The sequence below is a fragment of the Peromyscus eremicus genome, chromosome 3 (genome assembly GCF_949786415.1).
Source record: "Peromyscus eremicus chromosome 3, PerEre_H2_v1, whole genome shotgun sequence".
NCBI lineage: Eukaryota > Metazoa > Chordata > Mammalia > Rodentia > Cricetidae > Peromyscus > Peromyscus eremicus.
In genome coordinates, this window is record NC_081418.1 from 118,327,263 (window position 1) to 118,353,810 (window position 26,548).

The 26,548-nt window shown below is 39.9% G+C and overlaps 1 protein-coding gene across 2 annotated transcripts in view; it reads right to left on the minus strand.

Moving 5' to 3' along the window:
• Positions 1-12,362, minus strand: part of Il5ra (interleukin 5 receptor subunit alpha) — a 30,341-nt gene extending 17,979 nt beyond the window's left edge. The window contains exons 1-8 of one of the 2 annotated variants that reach the window (XM_059256821.1): positions 12,287-12,362; positions 10,625-10,770; positions 9,078-9,216; positions 6,532-6,685; positions 6,268-6,455; positions 4,681-4,826; positions 1,744-1,886; positions 158-161 (exon numbers count right to left, since the gene is read on the minus strand). In XM_059256821.1, coding sequence (XP_059112804.1) covers positions 158-161; positions 1,744-1,886; positions 4,681-4,826; positions 6,268-6,455; positions 6,532-6,685; positions 9,078-9,216; positions 10,625-10,770; positions 12,287-12,359 — 993 coding nt within the window. In that variant the 5' untranslated portion in view covers positions 12,360-12,362. The remainder of the gene's footprint in view (positions 1-157; positions 162-1,743; positions 1,887-4,680; positions 4,827-6,267; positions 6,456-6,531; positions 6,686-9,077; positions 9,217-10,624; positions 10,771-12,286) is intronic. The other variant, XM_059256820.1, reaches the window with a different exon arrangement.
• Positions 12,363-26,548: the final 14,186 nt, after the last annotated feature.

A 26,548-nucleotide genomic window follows, 5' to 3' on the forward strand; every position in this document is an offset into this window, starting at 1 on the left:
TTCTGACTCACCGCCACACAGGCTAATGGTTCGCTGCCCAAGAATTTCCGGAGGACCCACCCTGTAGCCCAAGTGAGCGAATTACTTTAGTAGAAAATTTTAGTATGTGCCTGACATAAATTTCTCTTTAAGTATGCTGTCCCAGTTGTTTTGGAACATCCCTTAGGTCCTGTAAGAGGTAATGTAACCAGCTATAAGCACAAAGTCCTCTATGCCAGTCTAATTTGCTAAGCACCTTGCAACATGTAGGGTCCTATCACACCATGACCGAGTGCTAAGAGACTGGGCCCTAGAATACATTAACCTAGGGTTCACCCCATCTCAGAGCTTGCAGAGGTAAGCTCATCACCCAATGTTCCAAATATACATCCTTATCTGAAGGACGGGTTTCTTGATAGATTTATCTAAGAGAATATATGAAAATCATCTAGAGTGGTGTTTTGCAAATATCTATATATACCAGTAATTCCCTTTATCCAAGAAATACCCCCCTTCATCCATGGTTGCTACCCATTCCCTATTACTTGTCATGTATGGTACTCATTTTATTTACCAAATAAACCAGTCAATTTGATCACAAATAAAAATAGGTTCAAAACCAACACACATGTCCAAGAGATGTCCAAATTACTATCTGTTAGGCTAAAGGTTCAGGGATGGATCTAGGTTTCATGGACCTTAATATTATTTAATTTTAAAATCTTTTAAAAAGGAAACAAATTCATACCTGATTACGGCAAAATTATGGTGATGGGGACCTTTCCGGGGCCTAGAAATGAGGGGCAAAAGAGGATGGGCATGTTTCCAAAGGTGAAAGGGAACAGTCTTATGTTCCACCACTTGGCATCTTGACTGAGCTGCAACGTGAATACTAACACGGCATAAGACCAATCATAAAGAAATAATTATGCATTAAATCCACAGGCTCTGAGAAAGATGGAGGGTCATCAATGTCAATTTTGTAGTTTTAAAATTATACTATCGATTTTGCAAGATGTTGCCACTGGGAGAAACTAGGTCAAAAAAAGATTGTATTTCTGTTTCTTTCCTCAGCTTATGAACGTGCAATTATCTGAAAATAAAAGGTGTACTCTAAATAATTAGATAGGGGCTGGGGAGATGTCTCAGCAGGTAAGAGTGCTTACTATACAAGCATAAGGGACTGAGTTCAAACTCCCAACATCCATTTGAAAAGCTGGACATGGCTGCACAGGTACCTGTAAACACAACGCTGTTGAGCGCAGAGGTGTGAGGACGTCTGGTGCTTACTGCATACCAGCCGAGCCCCAAGTTCAACAAGAGACCCTGGCTCAAAGGAACAAGGCAGGGAATGATCGAGCAGGATCCCGACATCCCCCTTTGTCCTGAATGAACACACACAGTGCACATACCTGCATACACACACACACACACACACACACACACACACACACGCATACACACACCCTCTCATACAGCACACACTCATGCATGCACACATACACGCACAATATGGATGGAAGTAAAAACAGAAAAATCTAATAAAAATTATGGAACAAAATAAAATAGGCCTGGGAAGGGCTTGTGCTAGAGAGACAGTGGGACCACGAGGCTTCCTAGAACACATGCAGACGTTTACTTGAAGACACAGTGGCTGGATGAAAAGTGAGGCAGAGTGGAGATGAAGCCATTTCAAGACCTGAGTGAACATGTGCACTCACCAGGATTATCTGTTGCCACTGCTTTTAAATACACAATAGGGACTCACCCACATAAATAGGCTTACTCCACTCGCCCCAGCTTCCAGACACTCTGCAAGATGAGCTCACAGTTGCTCTCACTTGAATTGAATATGTAGAAACATCATCAATTTTTGAGACGAATTTGTTGGTGGCTAGTTTTTCCATCTAAATGGGGGAAATTAACATTATAATAATGCCAAGATAAATAATTTTTGCAGAATACCAGCTTGAGGGGGTCACATGCAGGTAATGTGTCTCATTATTTAGCAAGTAATCTAAAATCACCAGGGTGTAGTCATGAGTTTATTCCACACTGTTCCAGTGTGAGGTCTTGGCAAGTTACCCTGAGGGGGGAAAGTGATCTTATAACTAAAATATATAAAAGGGTCAGCTGAAGGACCAGGTGAAGCCATGTAGAAAAATTCATATTTCATATGGAAAAAATTGGAGTCACCTTCAACAATATACATAATCTCTGTTACCTTGTCCTTCCACACTGGTAAGTCGTCGTGCTAAACAGCACGTGGTTTGTGCCTGTTCAGCCCTGCCCAGTGACCACAGCCCGTGTGGGTTTTCTGCTCTATTGCTTGGATGGTCCAAATAGCTCACATCCCTGTACCCACTTAGTCTCCCTCACATCCAACTTTCACACTGCAGCCAGGATTACCCTTCTACCCCGTAAATGCTACATTTCTCAACCATGTAAAATCCTTTGATGCTGCTCATTGCCCGTGGCCGTGATTTTAAAGTAGATGCTCTTTGGCGTCTAGTAAACGTCTCACAGAGCCACTCTGAGATTGCTATGTAAGTACAGAGTTACAAGTCTGATGTTAGCCTTGTGTTGAGGCCAGCTCAGTCACTACCCCTTGGCTGAAGGAAGCATGCACTCTCAAGCCTCTGGCCAGTTCCTTTTCCTCACACGCCTAGCAGGCACAGTGTGGTTGTGGACTGGTACACGTCAGGAAATGCTGATTGCTGTTCTATGACAAGATCAGTTCAGACAGTGAGAGCACAGTTTAGAAGTGGAGAGCTGTTGGACATTGTCGTGACAACATGATCAATTGGTTTGTACTTTCATATCTTCGGCTATATTTGTTTTGTTTTTCCTAGTTGATCCTTGTTAATGTTTATGAAAGCGCTAATCTATGGTAGATTAGAAATTTACAAGAGAAAGCCAGTCCTTCATAGAGGATATTTCTGGAAACACACACTATGATGTCCTTCTCTTTTTGCCTCAGTAGTCAAGTTTCTGTCTGATGCCCCCAGGCTACATTCAACTCCATGCTGTGAAGGATGACAGGGCTGTTTTGCCCCCTCTCTCCTCTGTACTCTGTTGATCTTTCCTATGGTGGGAGGCTCTGATGCCATTTGCCAGGGCAGGACTTATCTTATGTCCATTCATTTTTATTTAATTTATTTTTGTTGCATTGGTGTTTTGCCTGTATGTATGTCTGTGGGTGGATACCAGATCCTCTGGAACTAGAGTTACAGACAGTTGTAAGCTGCCACGTGGGTGCTGGGAATTGAACCTGGGTCCACTGTAAGAGCAGTCAGTGCTCTTAACTTTTAGCTTTGTGACTATAAGAAATTATTTGGCTTTTTTTTTTTTCGGGGATGAGGCTTAATAAAATAGGAAACGTAATTACACAATAGTTATTGTGGACAAGGTATAAAATAACACAATAAAACTCTATGGGTATAACACATGCCCACTGCACCATTGTCAAGTGTACAGGCCAGAAATGTTGAACAGACACGCTGTTGTGCAACCAGACTGCAACACACTTTTCATCTTGCAAGTCTGAAGTTGGTCTCTGCGTGCATGAGACCCTCCTTTCAATTCCCATCACCCAGTGATCAAAAATTCACACTCTGGACACTGTTCCCATTAGACAACAGTTGTCTAAATGAGGATTTTCCATTGCCCATTTCCTGGCAGTCATTGTACTGCCTTCTGTTTATATGTGTTTCTCCACCCAGGGCATCTCATAAAGGCAGAATCATATACTATTCGTCCTTTGCGACCTGCTTATTTCACCTTGCTTGCTGTCCTTAGGCTCATTCATATTGTAGCATGTATCAGAATGTCCTTTCAAAGACTGAGGAATGACCCTTTGTACATATTAATATATATCCCATGTTGTTTTTCTATTCATATTCTGTAGGGCTTTAGGTTTGCCTTGTTTGTTTTCAGGTAAGAATCTTGCTGTGTAACCCAGACTAGCTTCAAGTTTACAGCATTCCTCCTTTCTCCGCCTCCCTCCTGGGTGCTGGAATCACAAATGTATGCCACCAAGCCTTACTCTAGTCATCGATTAATGGATGTGGGGGCTGTTTCAGCTTGTGAGTAATGCTGCTGTGAGCATGGGTATCCAAATATCTTTTTTGAGACCCTGTTTTGAAATCATTTACATGCATACCTAGAAGTAGAATTACAGGCTCTTAGGATAATTCTAACTTCTGGAAAACTTGCCTTCCGGTTTTCCCCTACTGTAGCTGTATCATTTGGATTTTTAGCAAAGCTCTTACAAATGAATTTCATTTTATCCTTTGTAATATTTTCTACTCAAAGTTTGTCTTTTCAAAATAAAACTACTGGAAGATTTGATTTATTTCTGTAATACCCGGGGCAGATGTAAGTCAACATTGACTTTGTTGATACTTAAAAACACCCAGAGTAGTCACTACTGAAACTTTTGGATCAGTGGCTCTCAGATTGTGGGTTGCAACTCCTTTAGCAAATTTGTATATCCAAAAATATTTACATTAGAATTCATAATAGTAGCAAAATTACAGTTATTTAGTAGCAATGAAAATAACTTTATGGTTGGGGAATCACCACAACACGAGGAACTGTATTAAAGTGTTGCAGCATTAGGAAGGTTAAGAACCACTGTTTTAAATGCTCCACAAATAATGGATGTCTATCATGGAATACTGGAAAGATATTAAAAATTACCTGAAAGTAACCATTCTTTGTGTTGTGGATTTTCAATTCATAATTAAAGCAATGGACTGGAAAGGCAGAAACTGGTTTCTCCCATTGGATATAAAGAGAAGTTTCTTTGATCTCAACTGTCACATTCATTGGAGGATTCACTTGATCTAGGTGAGAGAAGAAGAGGTAGGTCAGCGGCAATTCTGGGAAAACAATGATCAGGGCTGACAGCCCCAAGCCACCGTTTCTAAGATATGCTTTTTTCAAGGTTTACCATTAGGTCTCCATCAACCAATCTCAAGCCACAGGAAGTGGATGGCTTCCCATGAGGTTCTTGGTGTGGCTTGCCGAATAGATTTATACATATAAAGAACAGAAATCACTACTCCACATGGAAGGGATTGATTGGCACCCTTCCCCTGGCAGCTCATTGCAAGGTGTACCCAGCATCCCTTTAACTTTCCAGGTTAGACTGTGCTCATGGTCAGCACAGGGACCATGTGCCCCACATCCATTTCCCAGCAGAGGGATAGCTCTGGGAAAAATCACTTCTCCTTTCTGGTTTCAGTGTTTATTTTTTGTTGTTGTTGTTGTCTTGTTTTGTCAGATAGAACAAGAAGCTTCTGTATTAAAAGGGCAGATGGAGCTAAATATGTCTTTACAGGAGTAAGCACTTCTATACTAGCATCAGAGACCTGAGTTTGGATTCCCAGAACCCAGGTGAAAACAGCTGTAACACCAGAGCTAGGGGTGGTGGTTGGGTGGTAGAGATAGGTGGATTCTAGGGCCTCACTAAGGTAGCCAACCAGCAAAAATGACAAGTTCCAGATCCAGTGAAAGTTTCTGATCCCTACAAAATAAAATGGAGAAGCAATTGAGGAAGATATTCTGATGTTAATCCCAAGCTTCTGCATGGACAAGCACACCTGCACAAATACATACACAGTACACATACACATATGAAAAAATGAAAGAGGAAGTGGGAAAGAAAAGACAAGGGTGGAGGAGAGAAAAGACCTGTGGACATATTGTTTAAAAGTCTAGAGATGAGTCCAAACCACTACAAAGGACCAATGAGGATTGGAGATGGTTAGCTTTGAAAGAAGAGCCACATGATGGAAAACCTGAATGAATACCTTTGGACTGCAGAAGGACCACACCTTGGGGAAAAGGCTCAGACAGTTATGGGTATGATCTATTACAAGACCTGTGGACATACATTTCATGGAAGAAGCCAGAACAGATGAGTAGTGCCATGACTTTTCCAGGTGCAGTCATTCTCAATTGGGGAGAACTCTACCCTCAAAAGGATATGTTTAAGACCTGATTTCATCACAGCTCAGGAGAGGGAACAAGTAGGGAAGGTAAGAGTTAGATAACTCATAGATAGGGGCCAAGACGACCACTAAACATCTTCCCACTCTCAGGACAGTCCCCTACATTGCCAAGTCATCCATCAATTATGTAGAATTAAAGTTGGGATGCCTATCTTATTTTTTTTCCCTCATATTGATTGTATGATTGTTTAATATTTGAAAGGTAGCAAGACCCTTTACAATGCAAAGATTCTACTATTCCATTATTCCAATGTTGGGATTAGTGTCTTACCAATGGCATGGGGAGTAAACAGCCGATCAAAGGGCTTGATTGCAGCATGCTTGCTTGAGCCATTAACATGCACTGCAAGCTGCGCAAACCCTTTGCTGTTGATAAACGTCCTGGGAAACCAGCATGCAGTATTTCTGTCCAGTGCATCTCTGCTGTATTCCTGGCATTCTTCAGTCCAAACACCAAACCTAAATTGCAACACCCATGAGTTTTTATAAGGGAAGAGGAAATGGATAATTTGCATAAGTAAAAATAGATACTGACCTGTAGTATAGGAAATACTGTGTGTCCTCAGGGGCATCCTTGCCAACAAGCCAGGTGCAGCGAAGAGACACTTGGTATGGCCTTAAGTGGGTGTGACTACTCACAACAGTGTTTGTGGTACAAGTTAAATTCATAACCGAGGTTCCAGAAGACCCTAGGGGACCACAAATAAAAAGAACAAAACATTGCCATGATGGCTTAAGAATTTTGTGCTTTTGTTTGAGATACTATTGATTGTGAGTGACCACAAACATCCAATTATAGAAACTCATTTGCAAAGGGCAAATTTACTGGAGAAATGAAACTAAAGCTATAAAGCCTCGGGTTTTGACATGAAAGAACTTTTCAGCTATTGTAGATGAAGCTGTGGAGGTGTGTCAGTGAGACAGATGTCTGAAAGTTCAAGTCTAGTGTTATGTGTCCAACAACTTGAGCACTCTAGTACTATACTTGTCAGTACTTGACTGTGAGGCATTTCCCCAAATGCTGCCTGAATTCCAGTTTTTCCTGCTGTAAATGAGAGGTTAGGTCAAGGAATCTCTCCAGAATCCCCTTCCCTCTTAGATTATATGAGCCATTCCTTGGCATCTATATCTCAAGAATCGCATGGATTACTGCTCAGGGGATGCATTTTGGCAATACCCCAAGATCTTACCATTATATTAGAGACCAATGTAAACAGCTTGCCAGTCTCCTTAACATACCATAACTTAAAATCTAAGATTCCAAATGTTTGTTTGCACTGGATTTCCCCCAAATTATGTTTGTGCTACCCAGAACACTCTATCAAACAAAGAAGGGGGAAAAGGTATTTTTGGGGCTAAGGTCAGGGATAACCTTCCTAAAGAGGAAACCCTGAATAATGGAAGGGTTTTTATTTTTTCTTAAAACAGCTATAGATTAATTTGTATCACTGTCATCAAGTGTCTTTCATTGGACAGAGGGAGAAGGTGAGAGGAGATAGCTTCCTATTGCCGTTTGGAATTTGGAGACAGAAAACTGGTTAGTTTGCCTTATGATACATACATGCATATTATATATGATGTAGACACATATGTATCTATAAAATCATGCCTCTGTATCTGTAGTATTTGTTCCAGAACTTTCCTCCCATACTAAAACCTTCAGATGCTCAGGTCTCTTATATGATGCCATCTTGCATATGGCTTACACAGCCTCTGGTTTAGTATAAATCCTTTTTAGAGAACTTGGAATACTTAATCTAAGTGCTTAGTAAATAATTGTTAGACTGTTATTTAGAATAGTGGCATGAAACAATCTGTTCATGAACAGTATGGATGCTTCAATGCTTTTGTCGTAGAATGCTTTTGATCCACATTTAGTTGAAAAGATAAATGTGGAACCTATGGATATAGGGCTTCCCTCCTCACTCTGTGCATACATGTGTCCACATACTAAACATCTGCACAGTCTATGTCATGTCAAAGTAAGTCATCAGTTTCCCAGTTCCAATCCAAGAAATAATTCAGTATGGATTTTCACTTGGTTAGTGGCATAAACAATACTTGATTAGTGTAAGTGTGTATTGGGCGGTGGTACTAAGGGAATAATTAGAACTGCAGAAACTTAACACTGAAAGGAAAACCACATTGAGGAAGTTCAGTTGTTCAGTAGATGTGAAATAATGGCTTAATGCAAGGTACACAATGGCCCATATTTATATTCATCAATATTCCTTGAAGTACACTCCTTATTTAGGGGCAAGCCACTGGAAAATGATGAGTAAATGCACGCATCTGTGTTGTTACCAGCACAGTTCAGGGTTTTTGGTTAAGTGTGCCCAGGTTCTATTTGTTAAAGACTTTGCTGTGCAGCTCATGGTGTAGTTGGGAAGTGGAGAGCCCTGTCTGAGTTGGGGTCTTTGGGGAGGTCTTTGGAGACACATCTTTAAAGGGGATAGATAGTTGGGCCCTTGCCCTTTTTTTGCCTCCCTTTGCTTCCTGGCTCTAGACCTCTACCACCTGCTTCTGGAAGGATATGCTGTGTTGTTAAATGGACTAAAAATAGGCCTGACAGGTCATGGGTGGAAACCCCCACCAAAACCAGAAACCAAAATAAGTGTAATATCTTACATATTTGTTATAGTAAAAAGAAAGCTGACTAATAATACAGGAGGCAGGATCTTCTTCTCCAATGATGTGGCTAGGAGAAAGATTTGAAAAACACTCACAGATATGGGGCTAAAACATATATGATTTAGGAAGTCACATATCCCAGGGTCTGATGGTCTGTCTCCTCCTTTTTTTTCCATCTTGTGTTTGTGTCACTCTGTGTTAAAATGTTTAAACAGAGCTATCTCTGCTTATGTGTATCAGAAGCCCCAGCTCCCAGTGTAGATACAGGGGTGTGCTTGCAGGGGTGCCACAGGTAGACCTGGATGGCCTATGAAAGCTATGATCAGAATGTGGGTGCCATGAAAGATTAAAAGGAGATTGGAAGGTGTGGTGCCGGGCTAAAGAAAAGAGGCTCTTTCCCGTTCTGAGAAGTGTAAAATATGAAATTTAGATGTCCCATGTCTCCTTTACCTGATGGAGCTTTGAGTTCAGCAGAAACCCAACTGCTGGCCAGGAAAGAGTGACTTCTCCATAGGATGCTCCTCACACTAGCTGCAAAGCCATCATGAAGGGGGGCCACATATTTGCTTTCAGTCTTCCTGGTATTATACTAAAATAAAACCCGCCAGTCATGGTATGTAACAGAAAACAACATCAATCAAATAGGCCTTTTACTCCACTTTGAAAATGATAATAAGTAAAATGGTATGAAGTAATTTTCTTAGAAAAGGGGCATCATAATATTAATATAGTTTCTCAATGACACATGAACAAATTCCTCTTTTAATAACAAACACCATATTGTAATTAAAGCTCAAGTTGCCTTTGATTCTCATCATTAATGCCAGTCTCCTCTCTAGGAGTACCTTCTTGGCAGAAAATTCTTTAAAATTTCATATTCACTCCAAAATGGTTAGTACAAATTACATGTCCCTTTCTTTTACCTTACTACAAATGTGATGAGCAGTAGATGTGTTAGCACATCCCTAGCATAAATCTGAGAAATCAACTCAAGACCCGAGGATATAAACAAGGTAGTGAATAAACTTGGCCTTCACCTTGGGTTTTCTGACCCTGTACAGCTCCCTTGTACCATTTCGTTCATGACTTTCTTCTAGTTTTATTGACATTTTAGGAGATAAGTAAACAAGCAGCGGCAGTGAGGGGTAAGGTTTTTAGCTCTTAGCTAGTGCTCTGACCTCTTGGGCTATTAACTCTGCATTTGGCTCTGTGTTTCTTATTTAATAAGACCGTTCATCTACAGTACTATCAAATACATTACCCTTCAAAAGTTGGTAAATAGTCTCGAAGATGGCTGAATCAATAAAGTCACTGTTGTGTGAGCACAACGACTTGGAGTCTGGGTCCCCAAAACACATGTAAAATTCAAGGCACATGGCAACATGCACCTGTAACCCCAAACACTAGGGGTAGTGCAGAGAGGTGGATCTCTGAAGCCTAGTCAAATTGATGATCTTGCAATTGAATGAGAGGCTTCTCTCAAAAACAAAAGGTCTTGGAGAGGGATCAAGGAAAGCATCAACCCATGGCCTTCATACCCCTGCATACCTAGCCATCTTACATGTGCACAGACCTACACTAACAAGTGCATAACACACATGTACACTCTCTCTCTCTCTCTCTCTCTCTCTCTCTCACACACACACACACACACACACACACACACACGCACTAGAGAGAGGGGGAGGGAGGAAGGGAAGGAGGGAGAGAGAGAGAGAGAGAGAGAGAGAGAGAGAGAGAGAGAGAGAGAGGACTTTCCTTGAGACAAAGCCTTCTATGCTACTGTTCCATTTTGAATAATAAGCATGTGTCTAATTCACTTTACAGATCCTACTGGTAATACAAGATAATATTTAGTAATTGGATGTTCTTTATGAAGAATTTCACTTCATGAAGAAAAATGTAGTTTAAAAAATGAATATTCACTCTCAGTTTGTTTGGTTTTTTTGTTTTGTTTTATTTTGTTTTTTGTTTTCGTCATCAGACCCAGCACTTACCTCATCTTCTTGTGGAGCATTTATTTTCACATGATATTGTAGATCAGTATTTCTTTGCTCTTGATCAGGATTTGGGGCCCAGTGTAAAAGAACTTGAGCTAATCCAATGGCTTTAACAGTAAAATTGACAGGTGGTAGAAGTAAAACTATTGATTCAAAAAACAACAACAAACAAAAATGATACAATGTTAAACTGTCCATTTTGTATGGTGCTGGGGGTAAAACTCAGGGCCAGGGAACATGGGACAGATATGTTACCACTGAGCTATATTCCCAGTCTTTAACAGATTTTAATTATTTTGTTAAGTAACATACTGGTTTGTTGTGGCTTATTCAAATATATGATACAGAAGTAATTTAGCAAAAGTTTCTTTAAAATGATTGCTAGTTCATCATCCAGGCACTACCTGTAATTTTCACATGGTTTTATTGAATATGAACAATCTACCATATTGTTATTCATTAAAGGTGTAGTTTTCACAATAAGCATCATAATCAGTGGATGGGATGTGATAACAATTTCTGGACTCCTAATCCCTCTTCTTTCCTTTTCACAGGAGTATAGAAGATAAATAGAACACACCGGAGGTTGGGGGCAGCATATGTTAAACATGAAAACAGTTGTCTCATGGACATCTGGTTTCCATTGCATAAAAGTACCTACTTGTTTGTAAGATCAATGATTCATGATATAAAATGTATTTATATTTCATTATGAGCCATATCCTAAAGTATTTGAGTAGAAAAAAAAAGGATTTGCTTTCAACATAAAATTAATTAAGAACTCAGTACTCATTGTAGAAATACTGTAAAACACAATGAGCAAAAAGAAGAAAGTAAAAAATTTCAATTCATGTCTTATTCTGTTATGTTTTTTCTGGCGTGTGTCTAAACAACTTCTTAAAATTTTTCATCCAAACTCGGGCAGCACTATACATTGTGAAACACATAATCTTTAATTTATTCATTTTCTAAATTGTCAGTGTTTTCCATTGACCTTTAAAAGCCCTTCATAACTCCGCACCTGTGTTTGACATGCAAGGGTTTCCAGGACTGCCTGTGTAGTTCACCTTTATTTCAACAGCCACTGGCTACTGTGGCTTTTCAGATCTAAATTAGCTAACTAAACCCCAAAGTTCATTGCTCTAGCTGCACTGTGTACATTTCAACTGTTTGGTGGTTATGTGTCCACTATGTGGTCAGTGGCTATGTGCTAGGCAGTACCAAGATAGAATACCATCTTTATAGAGAATTCTAGATAGAGCTGGGCTGGTGCCATCAAACAGTTTTCCTCTCTTAACCTCCATCATCATACTAAACCCTTAGATCAATGAGTTTCAGGGGCAAAAAAGAAAAGAAAAATGGCAGAAGTTTATTCTTGCTTCCTGTGAGGCCTTTTGTGAAATTCCCAGTGGAACTGGGGGTCCTAAACATGGCCTCCAGAGGCTGCCTTCTTCCACGATGCCCATATATACTCTTAGAATTGAATTTTTCACTGAAGTATAGAATTTATATTTCTGCCCACACTGATTTCTTAAATCTCAAGAGTTATACTGTTTTATAAAAACTTCCCAATTGAATGCTTATTTTGGAGAAAATTCCATTACCGTTTTTATAATATACTTTAACAAAAACAGACATTATTGGATAGACAATCCTTACCCTTTTCGTCAGAAAGTAAGTCAGCTTGCAATGTTGTCCAAGCCCCCACAAGGATTAGTAACATAGGCTGCATGATGGTCAAATCCTAGGGGAAACATGGAAGACAAATTCCAGATCATCACATTGTCATTTCTAAGGAAAGCTGGCAGCTACTTTCTAACTTGAGATCAGTCAGTGGGTCACTTAGCAATTGCTTATAATCTGTCTCTTTTGCTTGCTGGGAATGCAAACATATGGAGCTTTGCTCTTGGGTTGTAGAATCATCTGTTGGGACAGAACGACATGTAAATTAGTAATTAATTGAAATGTGTGATGTGTCTGGGGCACAATAGGTGCAAAGAGAATTCTGATTTGACTCACAGAGGGTGAATTAAAGTTCACAATACACACAAGCAGAGATTCCACTAGAGTCCACTGAGCAAATGCGTAGTGGTACAAGAAAAAGAAGAAAACAGCAGACTATTGATATTCAGGACAGTAGAGCAGGCCTCAGGATGGGAAAAGTTCTAAGTAATTAATAACAAATGAACACTACTAATTTCATTCATATGTTTTTAAATTAGGGGCTTGGTGGTGGAGTGTTACGTAGGAAGTCCTAGGTTTGATCCCACCACCCTTCCCCTTCAAGTCAATGTGACAAGAAACTTACATTGATAACAATTTGTAATGTGAGAAACATAAACTTCCATTTAAAGTCTGGAATAAATTTGTGATACTTTGAGTTTGGGGGAAGATAATTTATAGTCTTAAGGACCCAAACGAGAACAGGACAGGAGGCAGACAAAGAACATGATCAGACACTTGGAAAAAGTGTAAGTATTTCTCCCTCCAGAAAACAACTTAACAATGAGATGGATGGAGAGTAGAATGTTGGGTTAAGGGAATGAGGAAAAGCAGAGGGTCTCAGACCTTGAGTTCAAAGGGGAATGCAACAGCTCCTGCTGGGACCTGTAGATTAGAGATCTGGAGTTTTCCCAGACATTTTCTGGAGCTCAACTTTAAGGATGAAAAGTGTGTGTGGCTTCCACCTGGGGTGTGCCTCCTCACTTAAAAAGAAAATTAAGGCATTTATTTATTCATCATGTGTGTGTGTGGCTATATAAACTTGGGTCATACCTCAATCTTCAGACAACAAAAGATGCTCTTGCAGCTTGATAGTAATTAAAATGACTTACAGGGCTAAGTTGTAGCTCACTAGGAGAGCCTTGTTTAGAATATGAAAGACCTTGCTTAGACCCTTAACACTTTCACAATAAATAATTAAAAAAAAATGAATCAGAGAAGGTTTTACTTTAAAATGATTTAAATGACTAGACATTTTCCAAGTCTAATTCCAGTGCAGGCAAAGGAAAGAACTTCATTAAATGGATAAATTCTGAAAATTAATTCCAGATACTTTTGCTTCATTATTTAATCTCATCTTTCAATATCTTACTTAACATATTGCTATTACTGCCCAAGTTGGAGTAATAACACAACAGCCGTAAAGGGACAGCATATAGAAGTCATTCACCTCTTTCTTTCTTTTTTCTTTTTTTCAAGTAAACTTTCAGAGTTAGGCCAGTTTTCACCAAAATAATCCTTTTTACTATTTCTATGACACTTCCACCCTATACAAGTGAATTTTTATACCGATCATGATCATGACAATGAAAACAGACACTGTAATAGTCTTCTAAATTTTCAACAAGTCAGACTTTTGATGAGCCAAAGGGAAGCATTTCTAATCCACCAAGCCTGCGAAGCTCAGCTAAAATATCCTTAGTAATAGCAAAGGTAGCGGCTGTCTCAATTATAAAAGCTACATCTTCAGATGTCAGCGTTTCCCGACATGATGTTTAATATACCCTACCTTCACTGGTTTTCATTAACACAAGTTCTAGGTCAGGGAAAAAAATCCCTAAAAATTAATACCCTGTAGTGACTTTTACTGACTGGTAGAACAGGAAGTGTCTTAACGCAGTGCTTGTAAAAATAACAAACATCTGTTAATCCTTTCCAATTAAATTGTTGAAGTAAATAATGACTCGGTTGAATATCTCAGTGGGGAGGTAATTGAATATTTTATATCAGTAAGCACTCTCCCCTAGAATTTACCTTGTATTCTGATTTTATAGCTGCTAAAAATAGAATTCTTTTTCAAGTTTTATCACTCAAACATTTTTTTACTAAGTTTTGGCCATAAATGGCAACACATTTTTTTCCATATCTCTTGAGTTTTCTATGCCTTTGAAAAAAAATCAGTGTCCTATGGGCAGCACAAGGTACTCAAATAGACCACAAATATTTCAAAGCCGGGCAGATAAATTTCAGCAAAGGCTGGATGTTCCTGGAGCTTCAACATCTGACTGTTCCCTGTGATTAGCTGCCTCTGTTTCCCCAAACACCTCTAGGCTTCGTCTCTATGTGGCTGCTCAAAGCACACGGGCCCTTTGTAGGAGCTGTCATCTTTGGTTAGAGAAAAAAAGACTCAAGCTCTTTGGTTCATACATTCAAAGTTACACTATTATCAAATGAGCTATAAATCATCATATTAAAATATAGTTATATAGTAGCTTTATTTGTGCAATCTCAAGATGACAATATACCTAACTCGTTTCTCTTGGATATCAATTATAATGCAACCCAGAGCCATTACATTGTTAAATTAAGATGTAAATTTAGAAGAATAAACTAAATAAAAATTGTCTGCCTACAATTAGAAATACATGCTCTATCCTTGAGGGTGATCAGAAGAAATTTGTTCATGTGACATTTCTGTGAGTAAACTTAGATTTCTTGAGTGCCCTCATTAAAATTTAGAAGAAAACAAAAGTGCAGTCTTTCACATGACAGATTTTTCTAGAAATGAAGTTGAGTCAGGCTTTAGCCATTGATGATGGACTTCCCCAGTGTTCCTAAGAATCAGCCAAATTCTGTTGAAGTTCAGAAATAAATTTTTTCCTTTCCAATTAGGAGCATTTATTTTGCAACCAAAATTATATTGGTAGCCCTATTTCTAGAACCTTTGTGAGTGACTTGTGGTAACATCTAATTCGAAGCACAATCTGAATAGCAGAAATTGAAAAGCCACTGGGAAGATTCATATGCCCTTTTAGAATATTACAAGGAAAGAATTTGTTTCCCTTTTTTTAACCCTGTACAGTATAGTCAGCCATAAAACCCAATTCTTGGATGGGGGGTGAATATGTAAACCAAAGGATATGTTTAGCTAGGTACACTGTGTTACCCCCACAGTGAAAAACTGGACATGCTCACAAAAATAGAAACGAGCAACAGGATGACACATGCAACACTTTACTCTTCCTACTACTGGACTTCTGAATAATTTTCTATAATAGTCCTAAAATATCATCCTTGGGGTCAAGTTGTGGCCCCAAACACAAAACACTCCATAAATCCAGATGCAAACAGCTGCCACCCTCAATATTCTGTATAGAGAAGGCATTTGCCACCAGTATCCCAACACTTAAACACATCCTGCCAATCTCATTTGCCGCTAAGTATTATCCACATAGATGCTGCCTCAGTGGTGGACATACCTGTCTATGGACGATCCCTTCAGTTCCACGGGTTCTCAACATTAGAAGCCGAGGACCACAGCTGCCTGTCACGTCTGATATCGCATCAGAGCCCCAGCACCTAGTACTCTATCAAGCACAGGGCATATGCCTATTAGGCTAGGTCCTGTAAAGAGTGGGAACAGGTCAGTACCCAGCCCTGACGAGGCCAGGCAGGTCTGTTCAACATGAGCTAAGGGACAGCTTAGGTCAGCTGGGACTGCGTGGGGAACACCTAGCAAGCCTGGCTCTCTGCGTGCCTTACTTAAAAATTTCCCCACATTGCATTTTAAGTAATGTTAAGCAAATGAGACAGTTTGATTTCCAAAACTTCATTATATTTCAAAATGTAAACTTAATAACAACTATATAGATTTATTACCAGACAACTATGGTACATATTGTAGAGAACATATTAACAATAAAGCAGAAATAACAGGTAATGAAATGTTAATTATAATTCATTGAATTCTAATTTTTCCTGTCTTTCCTCTCTCTTTTTCTGTTTCTCTTTAAAAAATTTTTTTTTATTCTTTTCCATCCATGCTTTCCATGTATATGGAATATATATCTTCCTGGCTTTAGGTAACTAATTAAATTAGTGAGTATAAACACAAGTGAGATATTCCATAAGTTTTTTTTGTATAATTTAGGTAAAATGAAAACGTCATGGATACCAAAGAAATTTCAGCAGAAGCCAAAAGCAAAATGCCTTCAGTTATACTATGACATCATTTCCTTATTGTTGTCTCTAAATTTGTAACTTTTGAAATTAACTCTGAAACTTCTTCCTGACAATCTCCAAATAGACTCTATAACCTAATTTCTAAACTCATCTATTTTTGAAGAGGTCTTATCACTAGATATTCACTCCTTTAAGTCTTGTGAGGTGTCTACAGAAGCAGAAAACAGATGTCTTCTATTTCCAGGCACACTGAGAAGATATAAGATGTTACTGTAACAAGACTCACCTTGGTGTGAAGGAGCGTATCAGATACAGAACCACCACCAAAAATAGAACCGCATAGCCAGGACCTGTCCCGTGAGCTTCTTCAAGTTTGGTGCCCCCAGGGTTTGCTCTGTCTCTGCTGATAACAGGGTTACAAGTGTTCTGTTTCCTCTTTTCTCTATTGAAACATTGTCTATATGCTTACAAATTATTATTTCTCTTTTCCTGACCCTCCTTTTGTTGGGGGTCCTGGGTGTGTATCCGGTCTAGTAAGAGAAAACAGTATTTATCTGCCCCACCAACCCCGCAGTGAGTCAAGCGTTTGATTCCCTTACTGAGAAGTTTGGGTGGCTACGCGATGTAAGCCAGCAGCTGTGAACCTTATCTCTGGGTGCACTGTTTGACTTTGTGGCGGTTCTTCACTCTTTCATCATCAGAGCTGTAATGGTTAAGAAGTCACCTGCAGTTTCTCTTACAATGGAAAGGCCACATGACTGTTCTTTGGAGGATGATTCCCAAGAAAGCAACCCATTAAAGAGAAGTCACGCTGGACACTCAGTGACTGTTATGTGGCAAAAGGCTTGTCTCCCCAGATAGCCACAATCTGCTAACTCTGCAAGCTTCAGCCTCTGGGGGTGATAGTGTGCTGCCTTTGGGAGTTAGAATATTTAAGAAGCTTCATCAGGAAGAGAAGGCACTGTGCATGATCACTACCCCAATAGTCGGCTCACACTTTGGCAAGTTGCAGAGCCTGACACATAAGCAGTACCCTCCACCCTGACCCTGATGTGCATTTCTCAGGCCCTCTGACTTCTGCTTTGTTATTAAATTCTATACCCTTAAGTGAACATGTGGGGAGAGGAGTGCCTAGGGGTCTGGGTGTAATGAATGGCTAGGGTCTATCTAGCTTGACCGAGCTCATCCTTCATGAGCCGTGACAACGAGTTCCCAAGGCACGCTCCACATACTTTTCCCCAGTCGTCTCCCAGTGTCTCGGACAGCACCCAGCCCTCGTTGTACTTCAGTTGATGCAGATCTACTTAGATTTTCCTGCCCTTTTCTCTTTTCTGGGTGTTTCAATCCAGGGAATTTCAAGCTGAGTGACTAGCAGAACAGACTTTTTCCCCCCTTTAAGTATGGCTTAGAGCAGTGGTTCTCAACCTTCCCAAAGCTGCCACCCTTTAATCCAGTTCCTCATGCTGTGGTGACCCCCAGCCATAAAATTATTTTGCTGCTACTTCATAAGTGTAATTTTGTCACTGCTATGAATCAGAAGGTAAATATCTGGTATGTGACGCCCAAGGGGGTCACGACCCATGGGTTGAGAACTACTGTTTAGAGCGAGCGTAAGAACTGTGCTCGATGCAGTAGTTAAGGCTGCTATCAGTAGCTGCCTTTGAAAGGCCAGCTGCAGGCTCAGCTGTAGGGATACCTGGTGCAGGAATCCAAGTCCCTAGAGAAGGCAGCACAGAAGCCTTTCAGAAAAGAGGGGCAGCCATCCCTTCAGAGCAGACACAGAGAGGCTATTGTGGAGGCTAGATCAATGTTTCTGTTTGTGAGACGATAAATGATGAGTCCCCTGAAGGAAGCTTCCACACAGCTCAGCGTCCCCACAGTATAAGTACAGTACTATGTGTGTTCTTGGAGGTTCCCAGGGTAACCGTTTTAAACAGTTGCCAAAGTGAAACCAGATCAATTATTGTTTGATGACCTGAAAACTGTGATTTTTCCTGGGGGAAAGAAGAAGTGAAACAAGAAACAGAAAGAGCTCCAGCTCTTTGCTGAGAGCTGTCCAGGGAAGTTTAGACAGTCTCAGCCATCTGTCCTGCTCTTCAGAGTCCTGCACCTCTTAGTTTAGATGCAGCACATTCATCACTAAAGAACACTGAGGATGTTTATTAATCACCACAAGGACAGTATTTTGTGTCCCGAAAGGCTGCTTTTAACATTTGATATATTTCTTAGACATGTTTACTCAAAATGCATTTACAAATTTAGATATGCACCATGCCAGACCCTCTGAAGACTTTCAGAAAATTATTCTGGCTATGCCCCTCTATACCATTTTTCTAAGGATATGGTTTGATATTTTAACTTACTACACCAATAAAAAGCACAAATAACACGCTCATATTTCTCCCGTGTTTTCCTGTGAACTCAAAGGAAATGAAGAAAGGCTGAAATTTGCATAGTTTGTATTTTATGGCATCAGTTTCATTCTTTAAGATAAAATATGTGTCCAAGACGTAGTGGAATATTCTAGAAGAATTCACAAAATTAGTTTGTTTTTTTCTTAATCTGCCTCATTTCTTAAGAAATGAAACTGCAAGGATTTAGTCAAATGGCATAGGTGAAATCTGAATTGTAATTACATGGGGGCAAGATGCAGCGGCTTCCCCTTGGGCTCTGCCTAATGAGCTTATTGAAGTGTGATATGTAGACCAAGATTTATACAGAAGGGACAGAAATGCATCACAGCCTTCCTTAGAACAGGAAAAGTAATATAGAGATGGGTGAGACAGACACAGCTCCTCAAGCTTCACATGTGGATATTAAAATGTGTGATTATGGTAAGTTTCTTTCTTTTTTATTTTTTTTTAATTTTAATTTTATTTTATTTATTTTTTTTTGAGTCATGGTCTTATGTAACTGAGGCTAGTAACAGACTAGCTGTGTAGCCAGGAATGAGTTTTAACTCCTGATCCTCTTGACGCTTCTAAGTTGTGGTGTTACAGGTGTGTACCATTATGCCCAGCATTATCAAGAGTTTTTGATAAGTAGCTATTATAGAAAAAGCAATAGGAGAGTGTACATACACACACACACACACACACACACACACACGCACACACACACACACACTTTTGTAATGTCATTTTTAGTCAGTCAAAGAATGAGAGGAGGGATTGTGTCTAAGTTGTAGGTATCTTAACCGTGGCATGTCAGTGGTCGTCATTGAAAGGCATCTGTTTCTAAACAGCCTGTCAGATTTTTCACCGGAGTCTGGCTTATTTTACACTGGGTTCCAGATCACACAGTGGGTTCAGGTTTGGTCCAGGTATCTGCAGGATATTTGGAACTAGGACTACTCCAGGTATATTCTTTTTACAGTGATAGCAAAAGTGTCAGAAGGCAAGACCAACCATTTAAGCTCATGCTGCTTATCTGCTCAATAATAGTCTAAGGCTCAGATCATATAGCAAGATCAAACCTAGACTCAAGTTTCAGGCCCCAAGTGTACTTTGTCATCCACAGTTGTCAGGCCAAGGTAAAAGCACAGATGTACAGGTCAGTAAAGAATTGGGAAGAAAATAATTCCTTCTAATACAGCAGGATTAATATTTCCTTTACTTTATTTATGTGTTTCTCATATAATACAATTTTTTATAAATGCATGAACAAAAATTATGATATGTATAAGGACACTAGATGCCAATTCTGAAATTAAACACACACCACACACACAACTATATACAAATACTGTATACATCATATGCAAAAAAAACCAATTGATTATAAATCTGTTTACTTCTGGATTGTCAGTTCTATTCTGTTGGTCAGTATGTCTCTGATATTTTAAGTATATCAGTGTGTCTCCATTGTTTTTGTTTATGCATTTTATTTATTGAGGTAGGGTCTCTCAAATGAGCTTACAACTCAACAATAAGCTAGTTTAACTAGCCAGCCTGCCCTAGAGCTCTCTGTCCACTTCAGTGTGCTGGCACTACAGGTAGGCACCACAAGTGCTTAGCCTTTATGTAGGTTTTGGGGATACAAACTCTAATCCCCCAAATTCTGGTCCTCGTGTTAGTGCAACAAGCATCTTATCTACAGAGCGTCCCCCCAGTCCAATGAGATGATTTTTTAGAGAAATACTAATACAATTTAATGGAGGAAAGACCACGCCTTTCTAGAAAGAGTGCATATATACACACAGAAAACTGATATTGAACTTAGTTTACAACTTATACAAAAATCAACTTGATAGAGATAAAACACATGAGCATAAAAGGTGTGACAGATATTTTTGGTTGTCAACTTGACTACATCTGGAATTAATGAAAGCCCAAGCAGCTGGATATATCTGAAAGAGATTGTTTTCTTAATTAAATCATTAGAAGGGGGAAGACCCACCTATAATCCAGACCTTTTGAGGTGGGAAGATCCACCTTTAATCTGGGCCACACCTTCTAGTGACAGCCCATATAAAGGACATGGAAGAAGGAAGCTTTTGCTCTTTACCAGATTGTCCTTGATCTCATTGACAAGTTTATTCTTCAGGATTCTGGCATATACTGAAGACCAACTGAGACATCCAACCACATTACTGAACATCTGGATTTTTGGACTTTCATTTGTAGACAGCTATTGTTGGTGATGGACTAGCTGGACCTCAGTCTATAAGCCAATTATAATAAATTCCTTCTGTCTCTGATTCTGTCTCTGTCTCTGTCTCTGTCTCTCTCTCTCTCTCTCTCTCTCTCTCTCTCTCTCTCTCTCTCTCTCTGTATATATGTGTATGTGTGTGTGGGTGTGTGTATAAAAACTATCAGTTCTATTCCTTTAGAGAAACCTGACTAATATAAGAGGGAAAAGTATAAAATACTCAGAAGAAAATAAACATAAGTCTTCTGGGTTTGGTGGTTTGAATAAGAATGGCCCCCATGGACTCATATATTTGAATGCTTAGTCATCAGGGAGTGGCACTGTTTGAAAAGGATTTGAAAGTGTAGCCTTGTTGGACAAAGTGTATCACTGGGGATGGATTTTGAGTTTTCAAAAGCCCAATCCAAACCAAATCTCCCTCTTCCCCTCCCTCTCCCCCTCCCCTTCCCCCTCCCCCCCTGCCTATGGATCAGGATGCAGCTCTCAGCTTCTGCTCCAGTGCCTATCTACATGCCACCATGCTCCCTGCCATGATGACAATGGACTAAACCTCTGAAACTGTAAGCAAGCCCCCAATTAATTGCTTTTTTGAATAAGAGCTGCCTTGGTCATCACGTCTCTTCATATCAATAGAACAGTGACTAAGACCATGAGCTTGAACTCTACAGGTTTTTAAAAAATGAGTCACAAAACTGCAAATAACAAAAGAGGAATAGGCCATCTGAAATTTCACCAAATGTAAAAGATTTTGTACTTAGAAAAGTCCCTCCAAAATTTTTAAAAGATATAATACAGCAATAAAAAGAAAAATAATCTAAGTTTAAACTCATCAAAAAATTTGAGCAGATATACAGCCATAGGAAGCATACCAGTAGTCAATGTGCATATAAAAAAAATGCTCAGATCATTAGCTATGAGGGATATTCAAACAAACCACAGAAAGGCAACCTCTTTACACCCACTATGATGGCTAAGACACAGATGGTAACAAGGGTGGATGAAGAACTTCCAATATCTTTCCTAGGGTTGCAAATAGTGCAACCCAGCATTCCCAGGCAGATATCCAACTCAAGAAGATTGAAAGTGTATGCTCACATAAAAATTTATATGTGGTAGATCAGTGAAGCTCTTAGGTTTCATAAGAGAAGTTTCTTTGTGGATGGCGGCAAGTACAGAAACTCACAACTAGTCAAAGTACAGAGAAAAAGTGTCCACGGAGTGCTCAGCCATAAATGAGACATCTGTATTGTACCCCTTATTCTCAGATCTCAGGGACCATCATGGAAGAGAAGTGTGGAAAATTTTCAAGAGCCAGATGTCAGGGAAGATTAGGGCAAAGTAGTGTCTTTTGAACATGACAGGACACTGATGAATTCACCACTGCTATGCTTGTCTTCATAAGGCCTACAAGATCAGGCCAGTCAACAGCACATTATGGAATGAGGATAGGCTCATGAACCCCAACCCTTAGCTGAGGAGCTAGTGAATCCTAATGGGGACTGCAGAAGGGCAACTCAATTGTCTTTAAGTTGTGTTCTCTTGTAAGTCAACCGTGTTCTGATTGATGGCCATATACCTGTGAGTATATGAACAGCACAAATTGGATTCAAAGGTTACAAAAAGGAGATGTGAAGTTGGGTGGGAGTATGGGGGTGAATCTGGGAGGATGTAAAAGGAGGAATGGGAATGAATATCATCAAAATACACCGTCTTCTTGCATGAAATTCTCAAAAAGCTAATACAAACATATTCAAATTTATGTGAATACTCATGGCATTACTTGTAATAGCCAAGAAATGGGAACAACTCAAGCAGCCATCAATTGATATGAATAAAGAATATATAATGCAGGGCTTTGATGATGACTTGGGGTAAAAGTGCTTGCCACACCAGCATGAGGACCTGAATTTAAAACTACAGACCCCTCATAAAAAAAAAAAAAACTGAATGCATGATGAATGTCTATAATTCCAGCAGTACTGTGGCAAGATGAAACTCAGAGACAGGAGAGTACCTGGAAACTCATAGGCCTGCCATCCTCTACAAACATCTGGTGGAAAAACAACAAAAGAGGCCCTGTCTCGAACAAGGTAGAAAGTGATGAGTTCACCTGCAATCGCCCTCTGTCTCCAGCAAGCATGCCGTGATTGCTGTATCACCCCACCCTTGTCCCCCTGCCACACACACACAGAGGAAGAATATATAGAAAAAGATATAATATAAGCATCAATGGCACATTGATAATTCATAAGAATGAAGTACTGATCCATGCTATAAAATAGATGAACCTTAAAAACAGGAAGCTAAGTCAAGTTGGTCAGAAAGGACCAACATGTGATTCCACTTTTAATGTGAAGTGTCCAGAACAAGATAATCTACAGAGGAAGAAGATCAGCTGGTGATTGTGAGTTCAGCTGTACAGGGGACACAATGGGGAGAGACCGTAGAACATGAGCAGTAACCGCTGTTGAGTGTGAGTTTCTGGGGGTAATAAAAACATTTTATGCTATGTGTGGTGATATCAACTCAAACAATTTAAAAAAAATCATTGAGTTATATACTTTATATACATTTTATGACATGAACTATGTGCCAGTACGACTGTCATAAAAATACTAGAAAGTTCTCCCTAACAAAATTTGTTCAGAACCCCAGGAAGTTATTGGGAAAACTATATAGTGTAACCTCAGTGTGTGAAGACTCATCTTGTTTCCCTGAAATTCAAAACTCATTTTTGTCCGGCAGGGACTCCCAGAAGCTCCCAGTTCTTTATCCGGCAGCCAGGTCTTTGCTCTGCAGTCAGACATTAGATCAGCTTAAGTGTACAAAAGTTAACAAATGGACTGGGGGATAGCTCATAGGTTAAGAGCTCTTATTCCTGGGTGGTGGCGCTTGCCTTTAATCCCAGCACTCGGGAGGCAGAGGCAGGTGGATTTCTGTGAGTTCAAGGCCAGCCTGGTCTACAGAGTAAGTTCCATGACAGCCAGGGCTAGACAGATAAACCCTGTCTCAAAAAATAAACAAATAAACAAAAAATAATTCTTATTCTCAGTGCAACAATGACGACCTGTATTCAGAACACCTGTACCTCCATAACAGGCTGAATGAGGTACTCCATGTGCCTGTAACCCCAGGGCTGCAGAGGTTGGATTCAAGAGAATGGCTGGGGCTTCCTGGTTGCCAGCCAAGCTGAAAACATTCAAGGTCTCAGGGAGAGATCTTGACTCAAAAGATAGAAGAGGTTACCCAACATTCTCCTCTCGTCTATGCACTACATACAACAGAACACAATCACACAAAGAAAAGAAGAACTAACAGAAGCTGTGCAGTCAAGCACTCTATTAATGACAAGTAACATTTTGTTTCAGTGAAGAAAGAAGCTCTGTGCATCACTGTCTTTTGCTGTGCACATATTACTATAGCCCCGTAAACCTGTTTTAGGGATGAGTAAACTGAGGCTTAGAGAATTTGCATAGCACAGCTTCTTTGTGATGCTTCCTAAATTCACATTGCCTGGGATGGCAGAAACCTTCATTCTACAAATATAGTAGTTATTTTAGAAGAAGATAGTAAGTGTATGACTTGGATGGAATGTTTAGTTGGTAATGGCTGGTGAGTAATTCTTCTAGGGAACCCTCTGATGAATTCACAATTCAGTGTGACTGTCATTGGTCCGTGAAGCCCTCTCTTACCTCCCTCTTCCTCCCTGACTGTTGCTTACATATTTCTAATTTGTGCTGTTACTGAACTGATATTGATGTTTGTTCTTCTGTCACCACTGCAGCCATGGCTGCAGGAGCCATCGCCCATCTTGAATCTAAAACTCTGGGTGGGTCAGAAGACAGGTGTTTTTATTCCAGCTTCCAGGTGTTTCCGGTCTTTGCTGGGAGTCAGCACACAAAGCAGGTTTGGGTGCTGCAAGGAGGAAGGTGGTTTCTGCTTTGGATTGTTCCATGTGAACCCACATTTAGAGGTAAACAGTGCAGTGGTGAGTGATATTCTAAGAAACTGACTTTAGATTCCTCCTTACTCTGATCTGAAGCTTCTGAAAACTGAGAATTTTGAAGGTGATTATTTTGTCTTTACCCTTGGGCCTCTGTTCTCTTAACTATTATTGAAGTCCCATCTTTTAAAATTAATGACCCGGTATGAAATTTCAGAGCAGCTCAAATTGATTCATCTATTTACTTACCTCTTTTAAATGTAAAATAAAATTGCATTTGTGTGTAAAATCCCCCAACACCAATGGAAACTGCAGTTCTACATTTGCTGCGAAATATCTTTATTTGTCCTCTGGGAGATCTTAAACTTTAGTTGGCTTCTATTAAACTTTTATGAGGACGAAACTAGGGAATGACTTTTTCTTCAAACAGGTACTTTTTGTTGTTTCACAGAAAAGCACACATGCCTGAAACAGAACTTTTTTTTTTTCAGTAAATTACTGTGTGTCACTTACAGAGAAAAGGCTGAATGGGGGGAAGGGGTGGAGGAGACAAGTTCCAGCACTCCTGAATTGCAGACTGTAACATCAGGTCACAATCATATTATTCCCTGGCTTGTCTAAATATTGCCTAAAATGTCTTCCTCAAGAGGGTGACAAGGTTATATGAACTCCCAGAACAGAGAGAATAGTCCATCTGCCTTCTCCTCAAGTGTAAAGATGTGGATACTTCTAGCAAGGAGGGTAAGGTGAGGAGGATGGATGCTGAAGGGATATGAGTAAGTAGGGAATTATACTTATATTTAGCTGTGTTTTTGCTTTATTTGTGTGTGTGTGTGTGTGTGTGTGTGTGTGTGTGTGTGTGTGTGTGTCTATATGTCAGTCTGGCTTTATGTACGAGTAAATGTATATATGTATGGAGTGTGTGTGTGTGTGTGTGACAGAGCTCAATCTCTGGTATTATTCTTTAGGAACCTGGTCATCTTATTTTAGGGGACAGCATCTCTCACTAGCCTGGCACCTGTCCATTCTGATACACTGACCAGTCATCAGTAAGCTCAAAGTATCTACTTCCTTCTGCTTCCCCAGTTCTGGGACTACAAATGTGTGCCCTTATGCCTTGTTTCATTTGACATGGGTTCTGGGCATTGAATTTAGTTCCTCATGCTTGGACATCAAGCACACTGCCAAATGAGCTATTCTCCTAGTCCCTCATGCGCATTTGTGATGGAAATCACATAACCTGCCTCAAAGCCAAAAAGGAAAACTCAGGAAAGTACTTGATGTTATCAGATGCAGCTAATGTTATTGCACTTGTGTGGATCTTTCCATGGTATTCCTTTTCCCCCCTAGCTGCCTAGCCACTGAAGTATGTCCTTAGAGATTTTGTAGACAGAATGATGGGAGAACCCAGAAACCAGTCTACT